General features: G+C 36.3%; 1 protein-coding gene across 4 annotated transcripts; it reads left to right on the top strand.

Moving 5' to 3' along the window:
• The first annotated feature begins 1,210 nt into the window (after positions 1–1,210).
• LOC101244240 (subtilisin-like protease SBT2.2) lies at positions 1,211–25,197 on the top strand. Of its 4 annotated transcripts, none has more exons than XM_004231524.5 (10): positions 1,211–1,720; positions 2,349–2,502; positions 2,621–3,018; positions 6,479–6,574; positions 7,181–7,253; positions 7,714–7,996; positions 15,986–16,305; positions 16,442–16,712; positions 16,909–17,190; positions 24,643–25,197. In XM_004231524.5, the coding sequence occupies exons 1-10, from the start codon at positions 1,503–1,505 to the stop codon at positions 25,062–25,064; spliced, it is 2,517 nt and encodes an 838-aa protein (XP_004231572.2). In that variant the 5' UTR covers positions 1,211–1,502; the 3' UTR covers positions 25,065–25,197. The 4 variants fall into 4 exon arrangements, with proteins under 4 accessions (XP_004231572.2, XP_025884972.2, XP_010315642.2 ...); XM_026029187.2 differs by lacking the exon at positions 24,643–25,197 and adding an exon at positions 22,829–23,810; XM_010317340.3 differs by lacking the exon at positions 24,643–25,197 and adding an exon at positions 22,832–22,974.

Below are 25,197 nucleotides of genomic sequence, written 5' to 3'. Positions count from 1 at the left end.
CACAAATCAAGATTTCCTTTTAATTTATTTATTTTCAAAATTAGTCTTTTCCTTTCATGAAAAATTGTGACTTTTATGAAGACTTGTGACTTTTATGCAAAGTTACAATTTCTATGAAAAATTATGAATTTTATGAAAGGTCGTGACCTTTTTGAAGGGTTGCAACTTTTCAAAGAGTTGTAGTCTTTTCGATAAGGAACAATAAATATTTTTCCACACTACCCTCTGCTGTTTATAAATAGAGAAATTTCCTCTCATTTTAAAAAACTAAAAATTCTGAACTTCTTCTTCTTCTTCTGCACAATTTAATATTCTTATACTTTTCTCATATTGAGTAGCTCACTAACACCATTATTTGTATTTATACACTGGTGAATAGAATCGTTCTAACCTGAGAGAGTCTATTCCTTGAAAACTTGGGTACTAGAGAGCAATAGTTTCCTTAAGGGAAAACTGTGCACGTAGTGAACTCGATTATTTCCTTTCTGTTTTATTCTATTGTCACATATCCATATATGTTTTTTTACGGTCATTAATCTATACTTATGTTATTAATTATTATTTTTGAGTACATATTTTAAATTTTGTTGTTCATGTTTTTACAAAGTAATTGTTATAAGTATTTGTCAGTACAGATAAATAACACACTTTAATTGAGTACTCACACAAATTTTCTCTACTGAAATTATTGAAGGTATAATAAAAAAAATTCTTAAAGATCTATACTACCATCTCTTGAAAACAAAATTCAAATTTGGTATGCCATTGTAAGGACATAAAGACCTTAAAAAATTTATTGCACCTTGATGTGAGAAGTAAATCAGGAAAAGAAGACAAAAATTAATAAAACATTGACGTAGGTTAAAGGATAAATTATAAAATCAAATTAAAAATTATTGATTGAAGAATAAATGAAAAGATGTTATAATTTTCATTTACTTTACATCATTAATGTCCATTAGTACGTAATCTTGTAAGTAATTTATAAATTTTGTGATATTAATTTTTTTCTACATAAGACGCATATAATTTTACTAATTTGATGATAATTTTTATTATTTATAGAGTTTTACATTTATATAAAAAAACATAACTTAAGTAATTTAAATTACGTATCGAAACGCGTGGTTAAAATTAATTTATTCATTTAATTTTAAGAAATCCCCAAAAGCTTCTTTCATAAGATAGTGTTGAGCATAAGAAAGGAGACAGGAAATAATTGATTGATAAATATAACCGTTATAACAAATAAAGACATGTGAATAAATCCAACAGCATATAAACGAAAAAACAAACAAAATTTTATTTTTTTCATATGCACAGAACCCAAGAAAGTTGCTTCTTCAGCTATAATTAAATGCACTTCTCTCTCTCTTCAGCATAAAGAAGCCAACAAACTCTCATTTGCTTTGTACCCTTATCTTAGATTTACACAATTCTTGTTTATTTCTTATTAGGGGGTACTTGAAGAAGCAAATGGGTGGACTTTTCACCTGCTGAAAATGGAGGGGTCTGTCAGCTTCAGATTCTTGGTGGGGGCAATTTTTTTGGGGATTTTTGTGGGTTGTGGCTGCTCTATAGAGAATGCTGCTGATTCAGCTACTGCAGTGTATATTGTGACCCTGAAAAAAGCACATTTTAATGAAGAACTCAACTTGAAGAATCAATACCACTCCAGAAATGGTGGGTCACAGAGAGTTAATAGATTTGACAAACCAAGGTATTATTTTTTAACTGGATATATATTGTCATGTTAAGAATTCATACATTCATAATCCTCCTCTATAGTTTAATGTTGCTCTAGGTAAATGGTTTTTCTTTTTGTGGTTAGCCCACTTTTGTTTGTTTAATTTCTGCTATAGTATTATTTTAGTTGTAACTTGGGCATGTGTAAAGTTGAAGTCTTTTAATGATTTTGAAGTTCCACTTGTCTTCTAGCATTTCTAATTTTTTAAGTGTTTGGACTTGTAGATTGTAGTATATTAGAAGGAGGGAAATTTTTCTGATTGTGTTTATGTATTTTAGTGTTTTGACTGATTGAGAATGAGAAGCAATGCCTTATTATGTAAGGACTCTCATGAAATGAAGCTTAAATAATTACATGAGGACTTTACTCTTTTAGTGGCTAGATTCTTAGAGCTGTGTATACCACTATCCAGAAGTCACTTCACTTCAATAAGAAAGTTTTATATTTTGCACACTCTGGGCTATTCGTATTACATTGTCATAACAGATTCTTGCATTAGATAATTAGAGTTTTTGTTACTCCCTGTCTTGTTTTAAGTGTATCTGTTTGAAAGTGAGAAGTTAACTTCTGTCATATTACTGATAACTGTTTTCTGAATCAGCAACTTTTCACATATAGATCACATGAATGGTTCCTATGTTTCTCAAATGCACGATTCCTTATTGAGGAGGGTATTAAGAGGAGAAAAGTATCTAAAAGTATACAGCTACCACTATTTGATCAATGGATTTGCTGTGCTTGTAACACCCCAGCAGGTATGTAGAAATTAGAATTTTCCTTAACATGCCATACATAGTTAAGTCATTACATAGTCTTTCGTGACTTTTGATCATGGTCATATCTTATGTGAACATGTATTTGATCAATTTGAAGGCATTCAAGCTTGCAAGGAGGAGAGAGGTGTCAAATATTGTTTTGGATTTCTCAGTTAAGACTGCAACCACACATACACCACAATTTCTAGGTCTACCTCGTGGGGCATGGGCTCAAGAAGGTGGATATGAAACTGCTGGGGTAGGCATTGTAATTGGTTTTATTGACACTGGAATTGATCCTACACACCCCAGCTTCAATGATAAGTCACCTGAGCAAACATATCCTGTTCCTGAGCACTTCTCTGGCATTTGTGAGGTCACTCTGGATTTTCCATCCGGATCTTGCAACAGGAAACTTGTTGGTGCCCGTCATTTTGCAGCATCTGCTATAACCAGGGGGATATTTAATGCAACTAAGGACTTCGCTTCTCCTTTTGATGGTGATGGTCATGGAACGTAAGTGTTCTCTATCACATGTACATTTGCACTGCATCTCTTTTGTATGCTTATTTGGTATTCACAATGTGCACACTGAATGTGAGCACTCTTGGTCACAATGAATATATTTCTTTTATTTCTTCTGAAGTTAAATATTTGGCGATCCACCTCCTTTATATATGAATTTTGGTCATTGAACATTCTTTGTAAGAGTAAGACTTGAAAATAGTGAAGGAGTTCCAAACAAGTTGCGGGTTGTCTCTTCTCCATTTAAATTCATCTCTGCCCTACTTTATCAGTTTAAAAAGAAGGAAACTTCATAGGCCTACCCCAGACTAACACTTTTTGATCAAGACCTCTCGGATGCCTCATTTAAAATATGTAAGATTCTGATTTTGTTGGTCGTAATGGATCATTCATGGATTTATCAAGAGTTGAGCATCTCCATGGAACTCTATAGATGTGGTGCAGTTGCACAATAGGGAAGATGCTATAGCAAAATCGTATTTTTCACTTGACAAAACGGTTATCATCGTCTCCAAGTGAGTATTCATGTTACCCAGTGATTCATCTATACTTTTATAGTTTTGTTCTGTTTTTCTTGTTAATCCAAGTATTAAATCTCTGAAGTTTCGTTTTCCTCTTGAGGTGGTTGCCTCATTTCACTTAGATTCCAACCATAATTCGAGTATCCATTCCCATTCTGAATCATAATGGTAACCATATGAGTCATCCTACTTGTATGTACGAGAAGCATAGTAAGATTGTTCAGATTATGAACTATAGAAACACAAGTTACCTTCTTGGTTTTCATGAATGCGGTGATTGGATCCTTTGAAAATGCTCTGCTATCAGCTCTTAGTTCTTTTTCTGGATTTTCCTGTAAATCTTTAAAGCACTTGGGTGAGTTCAAATTCAGGGGTATTTTCTTCAAGTCTCCATCTCTACCATTTGTCAGGTACTAAGGATGAAATCTCAAAAACATGAAAAAAAATAATAATTTACAACTCTTAAAGTTGCAACAACAACAATTAGCAAATAGATGTTGCCCAATCCCTGGAAACGGCCCCAAAATCTGAAGAGTGCAAAATCTGTGTATAAAACCTAAAGCTCATGCTTGTCAAAGATAGTATCGATAATGTCAATCCCATGAGGATTGTGTTTCTAATATGCTGTATTGCTTGATTACTTTTTGAGAAATCCGATTTGTGAAATTAATAATGATGGGAGAAATAACCACAACTCGATTGAGTTGAGTCAAGAATCCACCTATGGAATAACTAGCAATTATAATACCTTTCATCAACCCTTGTTGTATTCATGTTTTTCGCGAATACATTCAATCCCTTTTATCTTTTCTAAAGATGGTGAAAGTTGTGTTGAAAGGCTCTGCATAGATAGAAATATATAGTCTTCTTTCAAATATCTATGCTGCAATTGTAAGGTTAAAATACTAATCCCTTCTTGCGAATAGAATCGATATTCAACAAGACTATTTCAAACCCAATCAAGGCAATGGAGAAATTGATATATCTCTTGTGATTATTATATCAATAAACTCCTCAAGGAATCAATTGAACAAATGAAATTAAAGGTAAATTAATCATTAATAAACCACAGGTTTCATCAAAACTCAACCATGAGAATGTCACTCCATAATGGAGTAAAAACTATCATTGAAATATTAATAGTCATCATGCTCATAACAAAAGATTAGGAGAAGAAGGTGGTTTAGAAGAAACTCTAAATCTCTTGAATCCTCCTTGAAAATCTTAAGTTCTCTTTTTTTTTCTCTCCCAACAACTGCGTCTGTCTTTTGGTGTCAAGGCCCTTTTTTTGGTACTCTTCAAGGTCCCTATTTATTTCCATCTCAACCCTAGTGACTAAAAAGAAATTTGAACTCAGGGTCGTGCAGTGACAGTGACAAAAACTCCACCACTGTGACAGTCGGGCTATTTTGTGCATCTCTTTTGCTTGAGTCTTAAGTATTTCCTCCTTCCTTTTTTTTTCCGGTGAAGTAATTAAATTGTATTAGAAAATCATGAAGGAGATGCACTGGTTACAACTAAATAAAGTTGCTTCAAACATGAAAATAACATGAAGCTAACTATGGAAAAACCTGTAAAGCAGCCAAAAAGATCCCTTTAAGCCTTACTGTGCTAGAGTTAGGGAGCTAACATAATACCAAAGATTATCCATACTAACATGGGAGAGAAGGTGCCAATAGGGAGTTGGTATTCCATCAAAGCAGCTGCAGTCACAGTCTTTTGAAATGCTTCAAAAAAATTACTTTTGGGGTCATCCTCCATGTCTTTTGATAGTGTTGTCAACTGTCCAACATATCCAGCTAGCATAAGTATCTTTGATGGAGAGGGGCATAACCCATTGGAGGCCTAACAACGAGAAGAAGAAATGTCATATGCCAATTGTAATGGGGCAGTGGAAAAAAAGATGGTTGACACTTCCATTGTTTTTTTTACACGAAAAACATCTGTTGATGAGAATGATGCCCTTTCCTAAGGTTGTCTTGTGTTAAACATGCCTTATGAAGGGCTGTTCATGCAAAACAGGAGACCTTTGTGTATTTCCTGCTTATCTCCTTTATTGCATATCTTTCATCAGAACAATGCAAATATGTGAGGGATTACATCATATACTACTTAAAACTCTTCAAACATGAGAAAAGACATAAATACACTTGAATCATTGTCCTCAAGCAAAAAAGACTGCCATACAACAGTAACAGAAGGACATAAAATAAGTTAAGAGCTTTCTCTTTCAGTAAAATTGACTTAGATCAACCAAATAAATTGAACACCTTTTTTTTGCTCATACTCGTGTGTTGACAAAATGAAATTCTTGTGTCCCTTGAATCCCATTATGACTCACCAAACTGACCACCCCAGATTAACAAAAAGATACCAAGCCATCAAGCTTGAATCCCCAAATGCCTCTCCAAACGGACTACCCCAAACTAACAAAAAGATACCAAGCCAACAAGGGAGGAACAAATGGGCATGTTCAAGAACAGTGGCACTCACAATGATTAAATAAATTCTTGCACCACATAGAAGAGTACCAAAAGCTTTCTTATTTTGTCACTATCCACTAATGTAGGAGTTCTCAAGTAAAGATCAGGTAGAATTTTTTCATTTGATAGTAATGTAGACTAGAGGATAAATATGGTAATATTGGATAAGAGCGACTAATTTTCCTTTGGCCGCTCATTACTCAGCACTTAGCTAACAACAATATTTTTTTTTCTCTTCACACTAAATCCCATACATGAAACTCTATTCTCATTCTTCTCAAGTAAGGGTTCCAAAACCACACAGAAAAGAGAAAAACAATAAAAACAATAGTATGAACCTTGTTTTATTTGAACCTCTTGATATCATCAATTTGTTATCTTTACTGCAAACTTAAGATACTGAAAATAGCATCTAAAACCATGTGGTTTGAATTTCTTATTAAACAGGCATACAGCTTCTATTGCGGCAGGAAACCATGGAGTCCCCGTTATTGTAGCTGGACATTACTTTGGAAATGCTAGTGGAATGGCTCCTCATACACAGTAAGAAATTGAATTTTACTGTTCACATTTGGTTTACTGATATCAACCTGCAAGGTGATACTCTACATGAGGAAGAGATTTCAGCGATGTAACTATCATCATTTCATCACTAGTCGTTTTGTGTATTGCAATCAACTTATGTGCTAGTTCTTGTTCATCTTTTCTATAAAAGTCCTTTGTCTTGTGAATCTTGCAATGACTTCTACCAAGTGCTTTCTCAATGCAAAAGATTTTGACGACTTAACTTTACAAAAAGGTTCTTTTGTAACAAAATGATTGTGATCACTCTTCAGGAGTTAACCAAACATTACAATTAGCACACCTGTTATCTGATAAGTGAAGTGATGAAAGTCTGAATCCATTGTTGAGGGGAGGGGGATCCTGGAGCACTGAGAAGTGCTTGAGTTCTGAGCACTTGGGTAAATTACTAGAAATCTACTTTAACGATCGACCTTCTCAACTTCCCCAAGTGGTTATAACTCAAGCCTCCAGTGTTTCCTTTTATCAAAATATAGAGATTGAGATAAGTATTAATTTCCTTACCATGTATCTTTCTCGCTAAAAGTAGTATTAGAGAAGATACTGATTGCATGCCGATATTTCTAGCATTGCAGTTTACAAGGCATTATACAAGAGTTTTGGTGGATTTGCTGCTGATGTCGTTGCTGCCATAGACCAGGTAAGTTTTCAATTTTTGGCTAGAGAGTGAACTTTTAAAGGAAAAGAATAAAGAGAGAGAAGGGATGCATGTCCTGGTTTTGACTTTTGGAAAAAGAGAGAAAATGGAGAAAGATATACTGCAGATGTAGGGAAATCTCACATCAAGTTTCTGTAGCACAAAATAGCAGTATACTAGTTTAGATTTGATTTTGTCAGAAGGTGAAAAATGTTTCATCTGCTAGTTGTAAAAGAAAAAGGTTCATCTTTTTTGACATAAAAGAGAAAGTTTAAATACCAAAATAGGTCTAATTTTTTGGTGCAGAATAGAATGCGAAGCAGGCCAAATTTGTATAGATGAAGGGCATATTCATTTGTCCTTCATGCTTAAGAATCATTTACTGCTAATTGACAGAGGCAAAAGAGAAAAAAGAATAAATATTGATTCCTGGGTGTTGATACCTGTCTGTTTACAATTATAGGCAGCCCAGGATGGCGTGGATATAATCAATTTATCAATCACGCCAAACAGGCGTCCTCCTGGTTTGGCGACTTTCTTTAATCCGATAGACATGGCCTTGTTATCAGCAGTAAAAGCTGGCATTTTTGTGGTACAAGCAGCTGGCAATACTGGACCATCACCTAAGAGTGTTGCTTCCTTCAGCCCATGGATCTTCAGTGTTGGTGCTTCAACCCATGACAGGGCATACAGCAACTCTATATTGCTGGGCAACAACATCACCATATCTGGAGTTGGACTAGCACGTAAGTCTTCCTTGGTGATTGCTGCATTTAATTCTATTTTTGAGAATATTAATGGAGCGTGATTCTTCCCACAAATATCTATTATTTTAATCCTTCCCTCTCACTTAGCCTTAAATTGTCTGTTAGAAGAAGTTAACGAGTAGAACTGTAATTATGTAATTCTTTGAAGAGAAGTGGGCAATGATCAGATTTCACTGCTTAACTATTCCGCTCTGCACTAAGGTAAGTAATTTTCTGTTGGAACTTCTAATGATAATTTATAAAACTTCTAGGTCAGTTGTTGAGAGAAATTGCCATTCCTTGTGAGTTAGAAAAGAATGAGTAATAGATCATCCTATGGAGTGTCACAACTCTTGGATATGGTAGGATCAGTTATAAGTAAGTTGGTACCGATCCAGAGAAGTTAGGTGATAGAGGTGTTACAAGGAAGGTAGATGTCGACCCTTGCGAGTATTCAAACTAGTCCTTTCACTTTTGGTGTTGTTCTATATGTTTTGATATCTTATAAGGGAAAGAATGCATTTGAGGGATGAGGTCACCAAATTTTTCAAGTGAATACATATATTTTTGTGACTTAAAAATCAGCCCTTTGGGCAAATTGCAACTATTGAAACTCAAAGATGATGTACCTGTCCCTATATCTTAGTGCACTAGAGCTTGAACTTTTGACCTAAGTCCCTAGTCCCTCAACCCCTTGGGGCTTTCTCAAGTGCATATTAAGGTGTTTCTAAGTAAGTTTGACTTAGTTCACTTGGCATAGAGTCACACTTTTGACGTAAGTCACTAGTCCCTCAACGTCAACCCTTTGGGGCTTTTATCAAGTGAATATTAAGGTGATTCTAACTAAGCTTGATATCTTTTTGGATTAAACATGATCCATTACTAAAATATGTTCAGGTCATGTGCCATATTAGATAAATTACTATATCCACGGTAAAGTGTATCACTAGCATTAAGGCGTAATGTCACGGACTTAGACTTCAATTAACGCTCCGTGTGACACTTGACGGCTTACTCGCGACTATTTCACGATCTTGTAAGCTCAAGTAAGCTTACTCACGACTATTTCACGATCTTGTAAGCTCAAGTATGTCCTTCTCAAACTTAGATCGCTAAGAGAATGAAGAAAGACGAGAGTTTTTAAAGTAGGCTTTTGTATTGCTTTGGAAGATTGCTTACACTAGCTTGGTTGAGTTACAAATGAATGCCCCTCTATTAATACTACAAACCTAGGGTTAAAGTGCAAATAGAAATTGCTATACAAGTCCGTACATATTTACAAATTGGTCCCTCTTCTAAAATTCTCTACAAGGCTAGAGAATTCTCAAGCCTTCCAAGAAATCTTCTATGGTATTCTAGAGCCTTCTCCAAACTCTCCAACATTCTAGATTCCTTCCCCTTCAATTTTATGTCTAACTTGTATGGCAAAGTGGCGGGTCATGACAGTAAGTTCTTCATGCTTTCTTCTAATCTTTCTCTCACATTGTATCAAAGCATGCAAAACTTTTGTATTCAAGCCTTGTCGCCACCTATCAACAAAATATTTTCATGTACTTGGCCCAAGAAAAAATAATTAGACCCACACATCAGTGTGATCAAATGAAAATTACAGAAAAGTGCAATTTCTAATAATTCAAGCTAGATAAGGTAGTTTACATAATTTGATATGAATCTTCTCCCAGACGTTGCTATAGTGAATAGTGATTGCCCCGCCAGGAACTAGAATTATTTTTTCAACAAAGATCCAATGCCATGTTATATTAAGTGTACCACCTCAAAGACAATTTTAATTGTTAAAGATGATACATATTGATTATAGACCCAAAAATGCTCCAATATCACATTAAATGGTGTGAACCGTCTCATCTAAAAGTTTAAATTGTTAGAGAGGGAACATGTTTATTTATTTTAGATCTATAGGCAGAGAGAAATTAAAAGGTGAACAATCTTTCATTTGAGGGAAACAGATGCCATTTTAGGACTACCTAAAAAGAAAAGGAGAGCTAATAAGCTATTTTTTCCAAACAAATGACGTTTAATCCCTTGTCATGTTTTGATAGTACCAAAAAATTATCAAAATCAGCGGAGAATGCGAAATGATATTACAGGGTTGCCTTTAAAGTTGAGGAAGCCGATGCCCTTGAAAGTTGTTATTGAAAGTGAAGCCGATAGAAATTTACTCTTGGAGATGGTCTGCTTGATAATTTCAACAACATAAGTTCCATGCTGTTATTCTTTCTATTGTTTTTATTTTTTTCAGATTACGGATGCTGAGAAGCATCCTGTAATATCTCCAAAAAAAATGTTTGTCTAAGCTAGATGCCTGAGATATCCATACATGCATACCTAAGCTAGACAGACGCCTGAGATTTTCCCTGACACATCCATAAATGCATACCTAAGCTAGATGCCTGAGATGTTCACTGGTATGCCCATAAATAATGCATACTGTTATGATCTCTCTGAGATCACAAATTTCAGTCTCAACAATTCAAAGAAAATCTATAAATCGAATCTCAACTTTATTGATTCTAGAAGTTCTCGATTACAACAAACCAAAGTTAAGTAACTACTGAGCAGACATTATTGAATTACAGTAAAGAAGAAAGAGTGAGATTGAGAAGAAGAGAAACAGGAGATCGAAGAAGAAGAGAAACAAAAGATCGAAGAAGAAAAAGAGAAGCAGAAACAGAAATGGGAAGAAATTGCATTTCCAAAAGTTAGTTCCTTATCTCTCCTCTAACTACCATTTTATAACAACTTCCTAACCAACTTCACGTGGCATCATCCTGCTCACAGATTCTCATCAACTTGCATATAATCCCAGCCCTTCAATATACCAATTTATGATCTTTTCACTAGACTCTTCACGGATCGATTCCCCACAGAACCACTTCTATATTTCGATTCATAACATTCCCTTCCCCATCAAAACATCCTTGACCTCAAGGATGAGAATCGAAATCAGGTAACTTAGCGCGATAAAAATCGTAATCTTTCCCACGTAGCATCCTCCAGTGGAAAATTAGACCACTGAACCAAAACTCGCACCACAGCTGCATTGTTCCTTTTTACCATTTGGCGCTGCAAAATGGTCACCGGCTTAACCAAAAATTGTCCGTCGTCGTTCGTATAAGGTAATTCAGATTGAACTACCACATGATTGCCTACTTTCTTCTTCAACAACGAAACATGAAATACCACATGAATCTTTGAAGTCGATGGAAGGCCTAATTTATAAGCCACTAACCCAATCCTTTCTGTTATCAAGTAAGGACCATAATACTTAGAAGTAAGCTTCAAATTCTTTCTCAATGCAACGGACGTCTGACGACTGACGATATATGGTTGCAGTTTTAAGTATACCCAATCTCCTACCAAAACTCACACTCAGTTCTGTTCCTATCAGCAAAAAACTTCATTCTAGCTTAGGCAGTAGTTAAATTGTCCTTCAACAATTGAAGGAACTGCTGTGTGTGCATCACGATATCCTCTGCAGCTTGTACCACACTGTTTCTAAAAAAGGAGCAATGGAAAGTTGAGGGGGAGTATAACCATACAATACTTTGAATGGAGTACACTGCAGACCTGTGTGAAAATTCGTACTATACCACCATTCCGCAGCCGATAACCACTGTTTTCATTCCGTAGGCCGACTTGCAGTCATACATCGAAGATAATTTTCAAGGCACCTATTGACTCTTTCAGTTTGACCATCATCACTCTGAGGATGATAGGCCGAACTATAGTGCAATTTAGTCCCCAACAGTTTGAACATCTCCTGCCAAAATCGACTTAAAAAGACCTTATCTCGATCTGAAACAATACAGTCAGGAGTACCATGTAATCGGTGGATCCGTCTCCAATACAATTCAGCCACGGTTACTGCAGTATATAGATGAGCCAAGGCTATAAAATGAGCATACTTCGTAAACTGATCGACCACTACTAAGATCACATCCTTAGCTTTCGACTTTGGTAACCCCTCAATAAAGTCCATACTTATATTACTCCAAGCTTGATTAGGAATCGGCAATGGTTGGAGTAGACCCGGATATGCTGCATTATCGTCCTTGTTACGATGGCAAACCTCACAATGAGCTACATATTCATTCACCATAGCTCTCATCTTAGACCAATAGAAATAATGAGCCAACCTTTTGAAGGTGCCCAATTGACCCGAATGTCCTCCTAAAGGAGTATCATGAAAAGTAGATATGAGTTGTCGTAAAGGTCCTGTAGATCCCACATAAACCTTTCCTTACTTCCTTAACACACCATTAACGTTATGCCATAAATTAGGCCAATGTGCATCTACTGATAACAGTGTAATCAACTCTTGAATGTATGTATCCTCATTATAACCCCTTTTGTTGAATCGCCGAAGTGACCCGTTGTTCCAACAAGTACTTCAAACTGTGGTGATCAGTCTTAACCACAGTGTTTGAACTACAAATAATGTCTCCATTTATCTACTGCATTGAATAAAGCCATATATTCCTTCTCGTATATCGACTTGCCCCGATGTTTAGTAGCCAAAACTTTGCTGAAGAAAGCTATCGGTCTTCCTTGCTGCATAAGTACAACTCCAATACCCCCATGACTGGCATCAGTTTCAACCACAAATTCCTGTGTATAATCAGGAAGAGCCAATACAGGCGTAGTCGTCATAGGTACTTTAAGGTTTTCGAAAGCAGTCTCGGCATCCACACTCCATTTAAAAACCTCTTTCTATAACAAATCTGTGAGTGGCCTGCTGATAGTTCCATAATTCTGCACATACTTGCGATAGTAACCTAGTTAATCCCAAAAATCCTCTTAAAGCTCGTAATGACTTAGGTCTAATCCCAATCCACCATAGCATTAATCTTGTTAGGATCTGTAGACACCCCTTCATCAGTAATAATATGGCCTAAATACTCCACGTGAGCTTGACCAAAAGAACACTGACTTTTTAGCGAAAAGTACATTAGCTCTCAAAGTCTCAAATACAATCTGTAAATGCCTCAAATGCTCATCTCTGCTTCTGCTATATATCAATATATCATCAAAGAAGACAAACAAATTTTCGGAGAAACGATTGAAAAACCTGATCGTTAACACTTGACACGTTGCTGTCGCATTAGTGAGTTCGAAGGGCATCACTCGAAACTCGTAATAACCCATCTGAGTCCGAAAAACTGTCTTATGCACATCCTCCACTCTCATTCTAATTTGATGATATCCATCCCGCAAATCCACCTTCGAAAAGATTGCAACACCATGTAATTCATCCAACAAATCATCCACTATAGGAATTGGATATTTGCCTTTGATGGTCAAGTCGTTCAAGTCTCGATAGTCAACACAAAATCTCCACGTCCCATCTTTTTTTCTTTACTAATAACGCAGGTGAGGAATAAGGAGATTGACTCGCTTGTATTATTCCACTCCTTAACATCTCCTTTACCTGCTTTTCCAACTCGTTCTTTTGATGGAAATTGTACCGATAGGGTCTAAGATTAATTGGCTTCGCTCCTGGTTTGAGAGGTATCGCATGGTCGAAGGCTCTGGTTGGTGGTAATGATTTCAGTTCTGCAAAAATATTCGAATACTTAACCAGCACCTCTTGAAGCCTGCCATCTACCTCCTCTTCCTCATTTGATGTCACCATAGTCATCATAAAAAGATGAGCAACCATAGCCTGACCCTTCTTCAACATTTTCCTCATGGCTTCACTAGATAACATGCTTAAACTTCCCTCCTCTGCAATTCCCGGCAACACCAAACAACCACCCAAAGGAATTATGAGCAAAACTTCCGTGAAAATTCTTTCCTGCATTTTTCACGAAAAATCTTTACAGTGAGAATTACACATAACGTAGTTGCCATTCGCTACTGTAACTCGTACTGGCGAGCAAGGACGAGGTTGATAGCCTGATGCAGTAACAATGTGCTTATCGATGAAGCTATGAGTGCTTCCTGAATCAATTAATATCGCTAAGTCTCGCTTCTTCACAGTCCCTCCAACAAGGATAGTGTTCTCTCCTTTATTATGTCCCGTTAGTGCATTTAGACATACAACTTGCTGTACTTCTTGTTCTACTGTTCCTTCGATAGTTATCTCTTCATTTTCCTCAGTTACCAACACAGGTTCATTGTCATCTTCATTCTCAATGATTCCCGTTAGACAATTCAATTGTCTCGTTTTACATAGATGCCCTGGACTATATTTTCTCCCTACAACGAAAACACAAATGGTTGGACTTCCTAAACTCGTAAATCTCAGGAGTAAGCCGGTAAAGACCAGTTCTGTTACCCGTGCAGAAGAGCCCTTGTTACCCATCCCCTACACAACTGGAGTAACCATTCGGTTAACTCCTTTACTTCTCTTGTGTGCAGCTTCAATAGCCATTTCCTTCATCCTCGCCTTCTCTACAACTTGCTTCAACGTAGTTGGCTTGAACATTTTAACCTCAAATCTGATCTCCTTTAAGGCTCCGATGAAACTAGAGAGAAAGTGAGTGTCGTTCAAAGCAGGATTACGGATAAGCATTTGAGCCTTAAGATCTTCAAATCTTCCTAAAAACTCATCCACAGTATCACTCTGCTGTATTTTATTAAACTCCTCTACCATATCACCTACTTCAATTTCCCCAAATCGACTTATCAGTTCCTCCTTAAACTCAATCCAATTCGGAATTCCTCCACTTAATACCATTGACTGATACCAAACTTCGGCAACATCATTCAAGTATAACGCAACCAATTCCATCCTCTGTTCATTACCCACCCTATACTGTGTAAAGTAGCACTCACACTTTCGGATCCACACCTTAGGTGCCAAACCAGCAAAGCTAGGTAACTCCCACCTAGGTAACGCAACAACATTCGGCTGAGCTCGGTTGCAATTGTACGGATTCGGAATGGGCAGCAAACCTGCTCCCACATTCGGAACTGCCGGTGCTCTTTCTAATACTCCCCCAGCCTTTCCTAAATTAAATCCAATGCTCCTTGAATTTAAAGCTTGAGCATGGCGTAACTCTTCCTAAGAATTCAGCAAATCGGCTAGCATTTCATCATGTCTAACTAGCTTATCTTCAGTGATCTTCCATCGTGTTCCTTCAGCCATTGCTCCTTCAACTGCACAGGTTTGAAGGCTCTGATACCAAGTGTTATGATCTCTCTGAGATCACAAATTTCAGTCTCAACAATTCAAAGAAAATCTATAAATCGAATCGCAACTTTATTGATTCTAGAAGTTCTCGATTACAATAAACCAAAGTTAAGTAACTACTGAGCAGACATTATTGAATTACAGTAAAGAAGAAAGAGTGAGATCGAGAAGAAGAGAAACAGGAGATCGAAGAAGAAGAGAAACAGAAGATCGAAGAAGAAGAAGAGAAGCAGAAACAGAAATGGGAAGAAATTGCATTTCCAAAAGTTAGTTCCTTATCTCTCCTCTAACTAAAACTTCCTAACCAACTCCACGTGGCATCATCCTAATCACAGATTCTCATCAGCTTGCATTTAATCCCAGCCCTTCAATATACCAATATCTGACCTTTTCACTAGACTCTTCACGGATCAATTCCCCACAGAAGCACTTATATATTTCAATTCACAACACATACCTAATCAGGCATGTACTTTGTGGAAAATTTATGCAATAGTGCCATTAGATTTTATGTATTGTAAAATCATTTTTTGGTTTGGTTTGGGTGGTTATTGAGCATAAAGTCTGTTAGTATTCAGTAGATACAATCACTGAAATGCTGCAACTTTATTTCCAGTTTCTCTTTGAGCGCAGTGATGTGGCACTTTAGTTGTTGGTGCCGTCTTTCACTCTTAACCAATTAAACTTCTTTACTACCTTTCTGGAGTTCCCTGTAATTCGGAGTTCTATTAGTTTGTAATACTTTTGGAAGGGGGACTACTTTGATGTAGTATACCTGTAGATAAATAGAAGAAAAGTTACCATTCTCAAAAAAAAATTTGTTTTGTTTACAGCAGGAACAGATGACATGTACATGCTGGTTTCTGCAATTCATGCTTTGAATGACACAGCTGCTAAAGATATGTATGTTAGTGAATGCCAAGATGCCAGTAAGTTCAATCATACGCTCGTTCAAGGGAATCTCTTGATTTGTAGCTACTCCATCCGGTTTGTGCTTGGACTTTCCACCATCAAACAGGCCTCAGAAACAGCTATGAACCTTAGTGCAGCTGGAGTTGTCTTTGCCATGGATCCTTTTGTTATCAGCTATCAACTTAATCCGGTTCCAATGAGATTGCCTGGAATTATAATTCCTTCTCCAGATGATTCAAAGGTGAGTTTGGATGTACAAATGCTTTTAGTATCTGTGCAGATCAACATGGACGTTTACTCATTCTGTGGGTGTTGGTATGTAAGCACAACAGTTCTCATCTTCGATTTTAATTTGGGGATCTTAATTAATTTGGCAGATTTTACTTCAGTACTACAATTCTTCTCTTGAGAAAGATGAAACTACAAGAAAAATCGTCAAGTTTGGGGGTGTTGCCTGCATTTTGGGGGGAGTAACACCAAATTTCAGCTTATCTGCTCCGAAGGTTATGTATTATTCTGCAAGGGGACCAGATCCAGAAGACAATTCTGTTGATAATGCAGACATATTGAAACCCAACCTAGTTGCTCCAGGAAATTCTATATGGGCTGCTTGGAGTTCCCGCGGCGCTGAATCGATTGAATTTCAAGGTAGATGGTCTCAAGAACTTAAAAAGGGTTCCATGTAAAGTACTAAAATAGGCTAATAGGTTACTCAAGAACTATCTCTGGAAGTACTTCATCAAAGAAAAAAAAAACTATCTCTGGAAGTATGGGTGTGTACTCATAAATCCATATAAATGCCATTAAATATTATTTACTGAAACAAGTACTTCCAATTATTTAGGTGAAAACTTTGCAATGATGTCCGGTACAAGCATGGCTGCCCCTCATATTGCTGGTTTAGCAGCCTTGATCAAGCAAAAATTTCCTACCTTTAGTCCTGCTGCAATTGGATCTGCACTTTCTACAACAGCCTCTCAACACAATAAATATGGGGGGCCAATACTAGCCCAGCGTGCATATGCCAACCCAGATTTGAACCAGTCTCCTGCAACATCTTTTGACATGGGAAGCGGATTCGTGAATGCTACTGCAGTGCTGGATCCGGGCCTTATATTGGATACAAGTAAGCAACTCTTTGCTTAATATTTTTGCCTAGGATGTTTAGGAGAGAGTAGTTCCTAGAATTGCGGAATGATAGGAATCAAGTAGATGAATTATGTTTGAAACTTTGAATTATAAATGCAAACGTTCTCCAATCAAGGTTTGCCTAGTCTTTATCCCACAACTTTGATCTGAAGTAAATACGTCTACTGTGATTCTTGGCAAATTACTCATATTAAGGATCAACATCTCATACTTCGAAGAATGAAATAAGAGAATTTAAACAGGAGATGATTTGTATCGTTGCACAAAAGACATCTTATTAAAATACTGTGTGTTGTGCCTCCAATCTCGTGTACAGAAGTTATATCATATCGTATACCTAAGGGTTAAAACTGTTGGGTATGTAGCAAGAATCGATGGGAAATAGAGGGAAGGAGAGGAATTTGAAAAGTTTAGAACTTGAAAGGTTGGGAACTTGAAAAATCCTCTATTGCTTTAATGAAAAAGGTAATTGTCCCTCATCGGTAATGGAAATGAAAATAGGAGAGTTTAAATAAATAAACACTCCTATTAATCGTTAAAAGGGTTGGAAAGAGGGACCCCCCTCGCGCCGTCGTCGTCGCTCGCTCGCTTTGGCTTTGGCAAATGATCGATCGAGAGATTATTTTTTGGACAAATTTATTTTAATTATTTTATTAATTAATTAAATGGCCAAAAAATTATTTTCAATTAATTAGTTGATAACAAAAGTTAACCGAAATGTTTTCAACTTTTTAGTTAACCCGACCCAACTCGGATCCGCGCGCATGACCCGTTTTAACTTCCGTTATATATATATTTTAATATTTCCGTTATTCCATTTGAAAGTTTGCAACCTTTCATTAATGGTCGTGTCAATTCTGAAAGAACTGCAACCTTAGAGAATATATTCTTCTTGTCTATAAATACCATTCAGTCTTCAGAATATTTCCCAACGAATTTTCTGATCTTCCTTCTTCTTCTAAACACATATTTCTTCGTGTACTTTCCTGCTGTGGATTGATTCGCTGACAGTAGAGTTTTTGGTATCTACACTCTACTGATTAAGATCATTTTACCCTGGGAGGTTATATTCCAAATCAAACCTCGGATAATAGAGGGAAATAATTTCCTTAAGGGGACACTGTGAATTCAGTGGACTTGATTTTCTTCCAAAAAATTAAAAAAAGAGTATTCTTGATTCTGGTAAGTTTTAACAGATTCAATTATTTTTTTACAAATAAATTTCTGTTCATCTTACTTACTGATTCTAAAAATCTCAGTTACTTCGTGTTTCTGAATGATTTATTACAACCAGTAATTTCTGATTTTCATAACACAGATTGGCAAACAAAAACAAGCCTAAGAAGCCCCTTATGGGGCATGAGTGGGCATTATCTCAGCTCCTGGGCATAAATTTTAGCCCCTTTCTTGGGATTTTTAGCTCCAGTCTTAGGCTTCATGTATGCCCCTCCTCTTGGGCTCTATATTGACCCAATCTTCCTTCTCTTGGACTTGGACTACGAAATATGTATAGCGCTTGGCCACTTCTTCCCATAATTCTTGGACTCTTCTCCCACGATACACAGATTCTTGATATCTCATTGAGCCTCACCAACTTTATTTTGATTTCCTTAGCTTCCAAAGCTTCATAATAAAGGTTCGCTGTCATGGATGCCATCACTTAGTTACTTCCATCCTTTTTGTACTTAGGAATCCTTTTTAGTCCATGAAGTTTAGAATGTGTTTTTGGTATAGATTATATTTTCCATGGAAAATGTTTCCTAGATGTTTTCTTGGAAAGCAAACTGGTTTCTTACTAATTTTATAGTTTTTAGTAAGCAAGCAAAAAATGTTATCTCAAAATATATGTAATCTAGCAAAACACTTTAGGGGTGGATAGAGGTGTGGGGAGTAGGGCCTCAGGAGTGGGAGGGTCAATGGGTCTAGGTGATGTTGAGTGGGTATGGAGGATATACAATAAATATAGAGTGCCACTTATAAAACTTATTTTACCTACTTCTATTAAGGGAGTCATTTTTCTCATTTTTAAAGAACTTATTTTCTGTTAAAAATATGCATAAGAACTGCATCAGTAAATATAGAGTGCCACTTATAAAACTTATTTTACCTACTTCTATTAAGGGAGTCATTTTTCTCATTTTTAAAGAACTTATTTTCTGTTAAAAATATGCATAAGAACTGCATCAGTCCAAATTGTCTGATAGTTATTTACTGTTTAGTAGTTAAATTCTATCTTATCCTTATTATCTTTATCCTTAGTTTTTTAATCTTATCCTTAGGAGTTGGTTTACTTGTAAACTCCTATAGTATCTGTGTTATAATGGAGTAAGTAGTTTTGCTTTCATAAAAATTTCTTTGTTCGTTTATCAAACTAATGTTCCTACTTGTTCAATAACAAAAGAAGATAAGATTGTTATGTTTTTCCTTCTCTAAAAACTAACAATTGGTATCAGAGTTATCTTTCTTGAGGGATCTGTGGGTGTTTTGATTGTAATCAACAAGACAAGTTTATCAATCAATGGAAGCAGAATTAAGTTTTTCTGTAATGACACCACCTATTTTTAATGGTCATAACTATCAGATTTGAGCGGTAAGGATAGAAACATATTTCGATGCCATGGATATGTGGGAGGCAGTCGAAGAGGATTATGAAGTTCCTCTGTTGCCTAACAATCCTACTATGGCCCAGATCAAAAACCATAAAGATAGGAAAACCAAAAATCAAAGGCAAAAACCTGTTTATTTTCAGCAGTATCTTCTTCAATCATCACTTGAGTTATGTCTCTAAAGTCAGCAAAAGCCATCTGGGATTATCTCAAGGCAGAATACGAAGGGGATGAAAGGATCAGAGGTATGCAAGTGCTAAATCTTATAAGAGATTTCGAGATGCAGAAGATGAATGAAACTGAAACCATCAAAGATTACTCTGAAAGGCTCCTTAACATAGCAAACAGGGTTAGATTGCTTGGTTCCGTGTTTAATGATTCACGTATTGTTGAAAAGATTTTGGTAAGTGTGCTAGAAAGATTTGAAGCAACCATAACTACTTCGGAAAACACGAAGGATCTGTCCAAGATCACCTTCGCGGAGTTATTGAATGCTTTGCAGGCACAAGAACAATGAAGAGTCATGAGAGAAGAAGGAAATACAGAGGGAGCATTGTTTGCCAAGCCTCAAGATGGAGGCAAAAACAAAAAGAAGAAGAATAAAAAGAATGGTGAAGGCATTTCAACAAGTACTACCAAAGGAAAAGCTGGACACTCAAAGAAAAGTTATCCTCCTTGTAAGCATTGTAACAAGAAAAGTCATCCACCATATAAATGTTGGAGAAGGCCTGACGCTAAATGTAATAAATGAAATCAAACTTGGCATGGAGCTGTCATTTGCAAGAACAATGGTCAGCAAAAAGAAGCAGATGCTCAAATTGTTGAGGGTGAGGAGGAAGATCAACTCTTTGTTGCTACAAGTTTTTCAAGTAGATCATCTAGTGAGTGTTGGTTGATTGATAGTGGATGCACTAATCATATGACAAATGACATGTCTCTCTTGAAAGGAATTGAAGCCCACAACCATTATTAAAGTCAGAATAGGTAATGGCGACCATCTTCCCGTAAGAGGGAATGGAACCATTGCTATTCTTAGTAATTCAGGTACTAAAACAATTTCTGATGTGCTTTATGTACCTGATATAGATCAAAACTTGCTTAGTGTTGGTCAATGAATGGAAAAAGGCTTCAAGTTAAATTTTGAAGATAATCATTGCTTGATCAAGGATATTTAATATCAAGTCTATGTTTAAAGTAAGAATGAGAGGCAAAAGTTTCTCATTAGATCCATTTGAGGAGGAGCATGTTGTTTTTTGAGCAAAAGAAAGTGTTGCAGAAGTATGGCACAATGGCACAAGAGACTTGGACACTATCACTGTGAAGGGTTGGTTAAAATACAAAAAATGAAAATAGTTAAGGATTTGCCTATTTTAGAAGTACATTCTTCAAATTGTCTTGTGTGTCAATATGGAAAACAAAACAGACTTCCATTTCTAAAGACAACTTGGAGAGCCTCGAAAAAATTGCAACTAATTCATACTGATATAGCAGGACCTCAAAGGACTCCTTCATTAAAAGGTAGTGTATAATATATCATTTTTGTTGATGATCTAACCCGCATGTGCTGGATTTACTTTCTCAAGCATAAGTTAGAGGCTTCTAATGTTTTTTCGGAAGTTCAAAACAAAAGTAGAAAATGAAGCCAACTGGAAAATTCAGTTCGTAAGAACAGATAATGGAAAGGAATACACTTCTTACCAGTTCGACATGTTTATGTGAGGAAGCAGGGATTCATCATCAGCTTACTACTCCCTATACTCCACAACAAAATGGAGTAAGCGAGAGAAGAAACAGATACATTATGGAGATGACCAGATGCATGTTGAACGAGAAGAACTTGCCAAAGAAATTTTGGGTAGAGGCAACAACAAATACATCAGTTTTTCTTCAAAATAGGCTTCCCACAAAGGTAGTGAAAGACCTAACTACATTGAAGCTTGGTATGGATTTAAACCATCGTTAAATTTTCTTTAAGTGTTTGGTTGTCTCTGTTTTTCCTACATTCCTAAGGTTAAACGAGATAAACTAGACAAAAAATCTGTCCCAGACATTTTTATTGGATATAGTTTAGTTTCAAAGGCATATAAAGTCTTCCAAGCACAAACTGAAAATATAATCTTTAGTAGAGATGTGAATTTTATAGAAAATGAAGAGTGGTGTAGGGAAGACTCGAAGAAATTTGTCGTTAACACTTTTGACAAAGCAAAAAAGTCTCATACCCAGTTTTTTGAGAAGAAATTATCACTCTCACGACAGGATGAAATGGTGGATCATTTACCAGTCAAAGGTACTCGACAACTCAGTCATATATATCAGAGATGCAATGTAGCAGTATGTGAACCTGTTGGGTACAATGAAGCCAAAAATGATGAAAAATGGGTTGCTACAATGAAAGAAGAGTTGTTTATGATTGAGAAAAACATGACTTGGGAGCTTGTTGATCAACCTGAACACAGAAAGATAATTGGGTTGAAATGGGTCTTTAGAACCAAGCTAAATGTCGATGGTTTAGTGAATAAGCATAAAGCAAGACATGTAGTTAAGGGGTATGCTCAAATTTTTGGTGTAGATTATTTTGGTACATTTGCACCAGTAGCTAGGCTTGACACGATCAGGTTACTTCTTACTCTTGCTGCACAGTTGGGTTGGAAAGTGTGTCGGATGGATGTCAAATCAGCATTCCTTAATGGCTTTGTGAAGAAAGGACATGAGGACAAAGTTTATAGGTTAAGAAAGGCACTTTATGGACTTAAACAGGCACTAAGGGCCTGGTATAGTCGAATAGATGGGCATTTACTTGGCTTAGGCTTTGAAAAGAGTCTATCAAAATCTACTCTTTATGTTAAACATCATGACATTGATATTCTTGTTGTGTCTATATATGTGGATGATGTACTAATTATAGGATGCAATACAAGGCATATCGAGGATTTCAAGCAAGAAATGATGCAAGCCTTTGATTTGACTGATCTTGGTCTAATGTCTTATTTTCTTGGTATGGAAATCAAGCAGGGACAAGATGAAGTATTCATTTGCCAGAAGAAATATGCTAAGGAAATTCTCAAGAAATTCAACATGGAAGATTACAAGGAGATGAATACTCCTATGAACCAAAAAGAGAAACTAAGCAAGAATGACGGAGCAGAGAAAGTGGAGGAAACGTACTTCAGAGGCTTAGTCGGTTGTTTGATGTATCTCACAGCTACAAGACCTTATATTTTGTATGTCGTAAGCATTCTATCGAGGTTCAAACATTGTGCTAGTGAGGTGCATCTAAAAGCAGCAAAACGAGTTGTTAGATACATCAAAGGAACCATCAATTATGGTGTCAAGTTTTAGAAAAAATAGATCTGAAACTACTTGGATATTCTGATAGTGATTGGGCTGGATCTGCAGATGACATGAAGAGCACATCTGGATATTGTTTCAGTCTTGGCTCAGGAATGTTTTTGTGGTGCTCAAAGAAGCAGGACATTGTGGCTCAATCCACTGCAGTGGCGGAATTCGTGGCTGCAACAACAACAGTAAATCAGCATCGTGGTTGAGGAAAATTTTTGGTGATCTGCACATGAATCAGACAAAGGGAACTGATGTATTTGTGGACAATTAATCTGCAATAGCAATTTCTCATAATCCTGTATTTCATGGGAAAAACAAAACACTTCAACATCAAGCTTTTCTTCTTGAGGGAAGTGCAAAATAATGGTGACGTGATTCTACTCTATTGCAAAATTGAAGAGCAACTGGCTGATATCTTCACCAGACCATTATCAGGCAATAAATTTCAACTTCTCAGGCAAAAACTTGGAGTTTGCAGCTCTTAAAGCAAGTTGAGTTTATTGTAGGGTAGTTATTTACTGTTTAGTGGTTAAATTCTATCTTGTCCTTATCATTATCCTTAGTTTTTAATTTTATCCTTAGGAGTTGGTTTACTTGTAAACTCTTATAAATATCTGTGTTATAATGAAGTAAGTAGTTTTGCTTTCATAAATTTTTCTTATTCGTTTATCAAACTAATGTTCCTACTTGTTCAATAACAAAAGAAGATAAGATTGTTATGTTTTTCCTTATCTAAAAACTAACATTTTCCTAGAAAATATTTTTCCAAAATTTTGTCCAACCTAGCATGAGAAAATAAGAAAACATGTTTTCCTCCATACCCCAAACACATCAATAACATTACTGTAATTATAAGAATGTTTTCTGGTTGATTGGTTGTAAGTCTACCATACCATACTGCAGAGAAAAGAATGCATGTTCTGACATTGAGAAGGAAGATCAAACCTAATCTGGTGTCAACACTCGATTGACCGGATCACCTACCTAATTAGCTTCAAACAAGTTTCCGGTAGGCTAGGAAGCATATCTTTTTCTATTCTGTGTCTATTAAATGTTTTGATCTTTATACAAGTATATGGTGTTAAGAATCGTAGACGCGTTTACCATGGTTTAAAGTTTCTTGGTACAAAGACTAGGCCAGACATTGGGAAGGAGTGACGTTGAGAGCTAGGTTAGGCCAACCTTCTTTGGAGAATTTTTCATCTCTAGTTCATACTATAATTTGCTTATTTTATTTATAGTTCCTCATCATACTGTGATTCTCACCCCACATTAGTTCAAATTTGATGTTCTCTAAGCATAAACCTTTTGATTTATTTTAGGACTACGTGAGTGATTTGACTGAAATGAGAATTGAGAATAGTTCAACGTATTTAATCACTAAAAATGTTCAGAAAACAATGACTAATGATTTGGGGTCGCTAGAATACATTCATTATGGCACATCATTCCGTTAGATGTGGACCTTATATTGTGATTTGTAGGTTATAACGATTACATGGCGTTCCTCTGTGGCATAAATGGATCAGCTCCTGTTCTTCTGAACTACACTGGTGAGAGCTGTGGAGTATCTACTATGAATGGAGCTGACCTGAACATGCCTTCAATCACAATATCAAAGCTGAACCAATCAAGAAAAGTTCAAAGAATGTTGACCAACATAGCGGGAAATGAAACATATATTGTCGGTTGGAGTGCACCTAATGGGGTTTCCGTTAAGGTTAACCCAAAGCGATTTTTCGTTGCAAGTGCACAGCAGCAGATATTGAATGTGTTCCTCAATGCTACCATGAACAGTACAACACCAAGCTTTGGAAGAATAGGACTTGTAGGAAACAAAGGTCATGTTGTAAACATTCCTTTATCAGTCGTAGTAAAAATATCATACCACTCAACTAACAGCTGATGATACTTCTGATCTTGTAATTTTGTTAGGTAGGTATCCAATTTTTTATTTGCATCAGGCTCTGTAATTTTTTTTTTTTAATGCAGGTATCTTATTAATTGATGATAAATAACCATGACTTCCATTTCCTCAA

This window comes from Solanum lycopersicum, chromosome 2 (genome assembly GCF_036512215.1).
Source record: "Solanum lycopersicum chromosome 2, SLM_r2.1".
Classification (NCBI taxonomy): domain Eukaryota; kingdom Viridiplantae; phylum Streptophyta; class Magnoliopsida; order Solanales; family Solanaceae; genus Solanum; species Solanum lycopersicum.
The sequence above is the reverse complement of the archived record's forward strand: the minus strand, read 5'-3'. Positions and strand labels throughout refer to the sequence as shown.

Coding starts and splice junctions, on each gene's coding strand:
- LOC101244240 (XM_004231524.5), top strand. CDS start 1,503: ATGGAGGGGTCTGTCAGCTTCAGATTCTTGGTGGGGGCAATTTTTTTG. Junction 6,575..7,180: donor GGAATGGCTCCTCATACACA/GTAAGAAATTGA, acceptor CGATATTTCTAG/CATTGCAGTTTACAAGGCAT. Junction 7,997..15,985: donor ATCTGGAGTTGGACTAGCAC/GTAAGTCTTCCT, acceptor TTTTGTTTACAG/CAGGAACAGATGACATGTAC.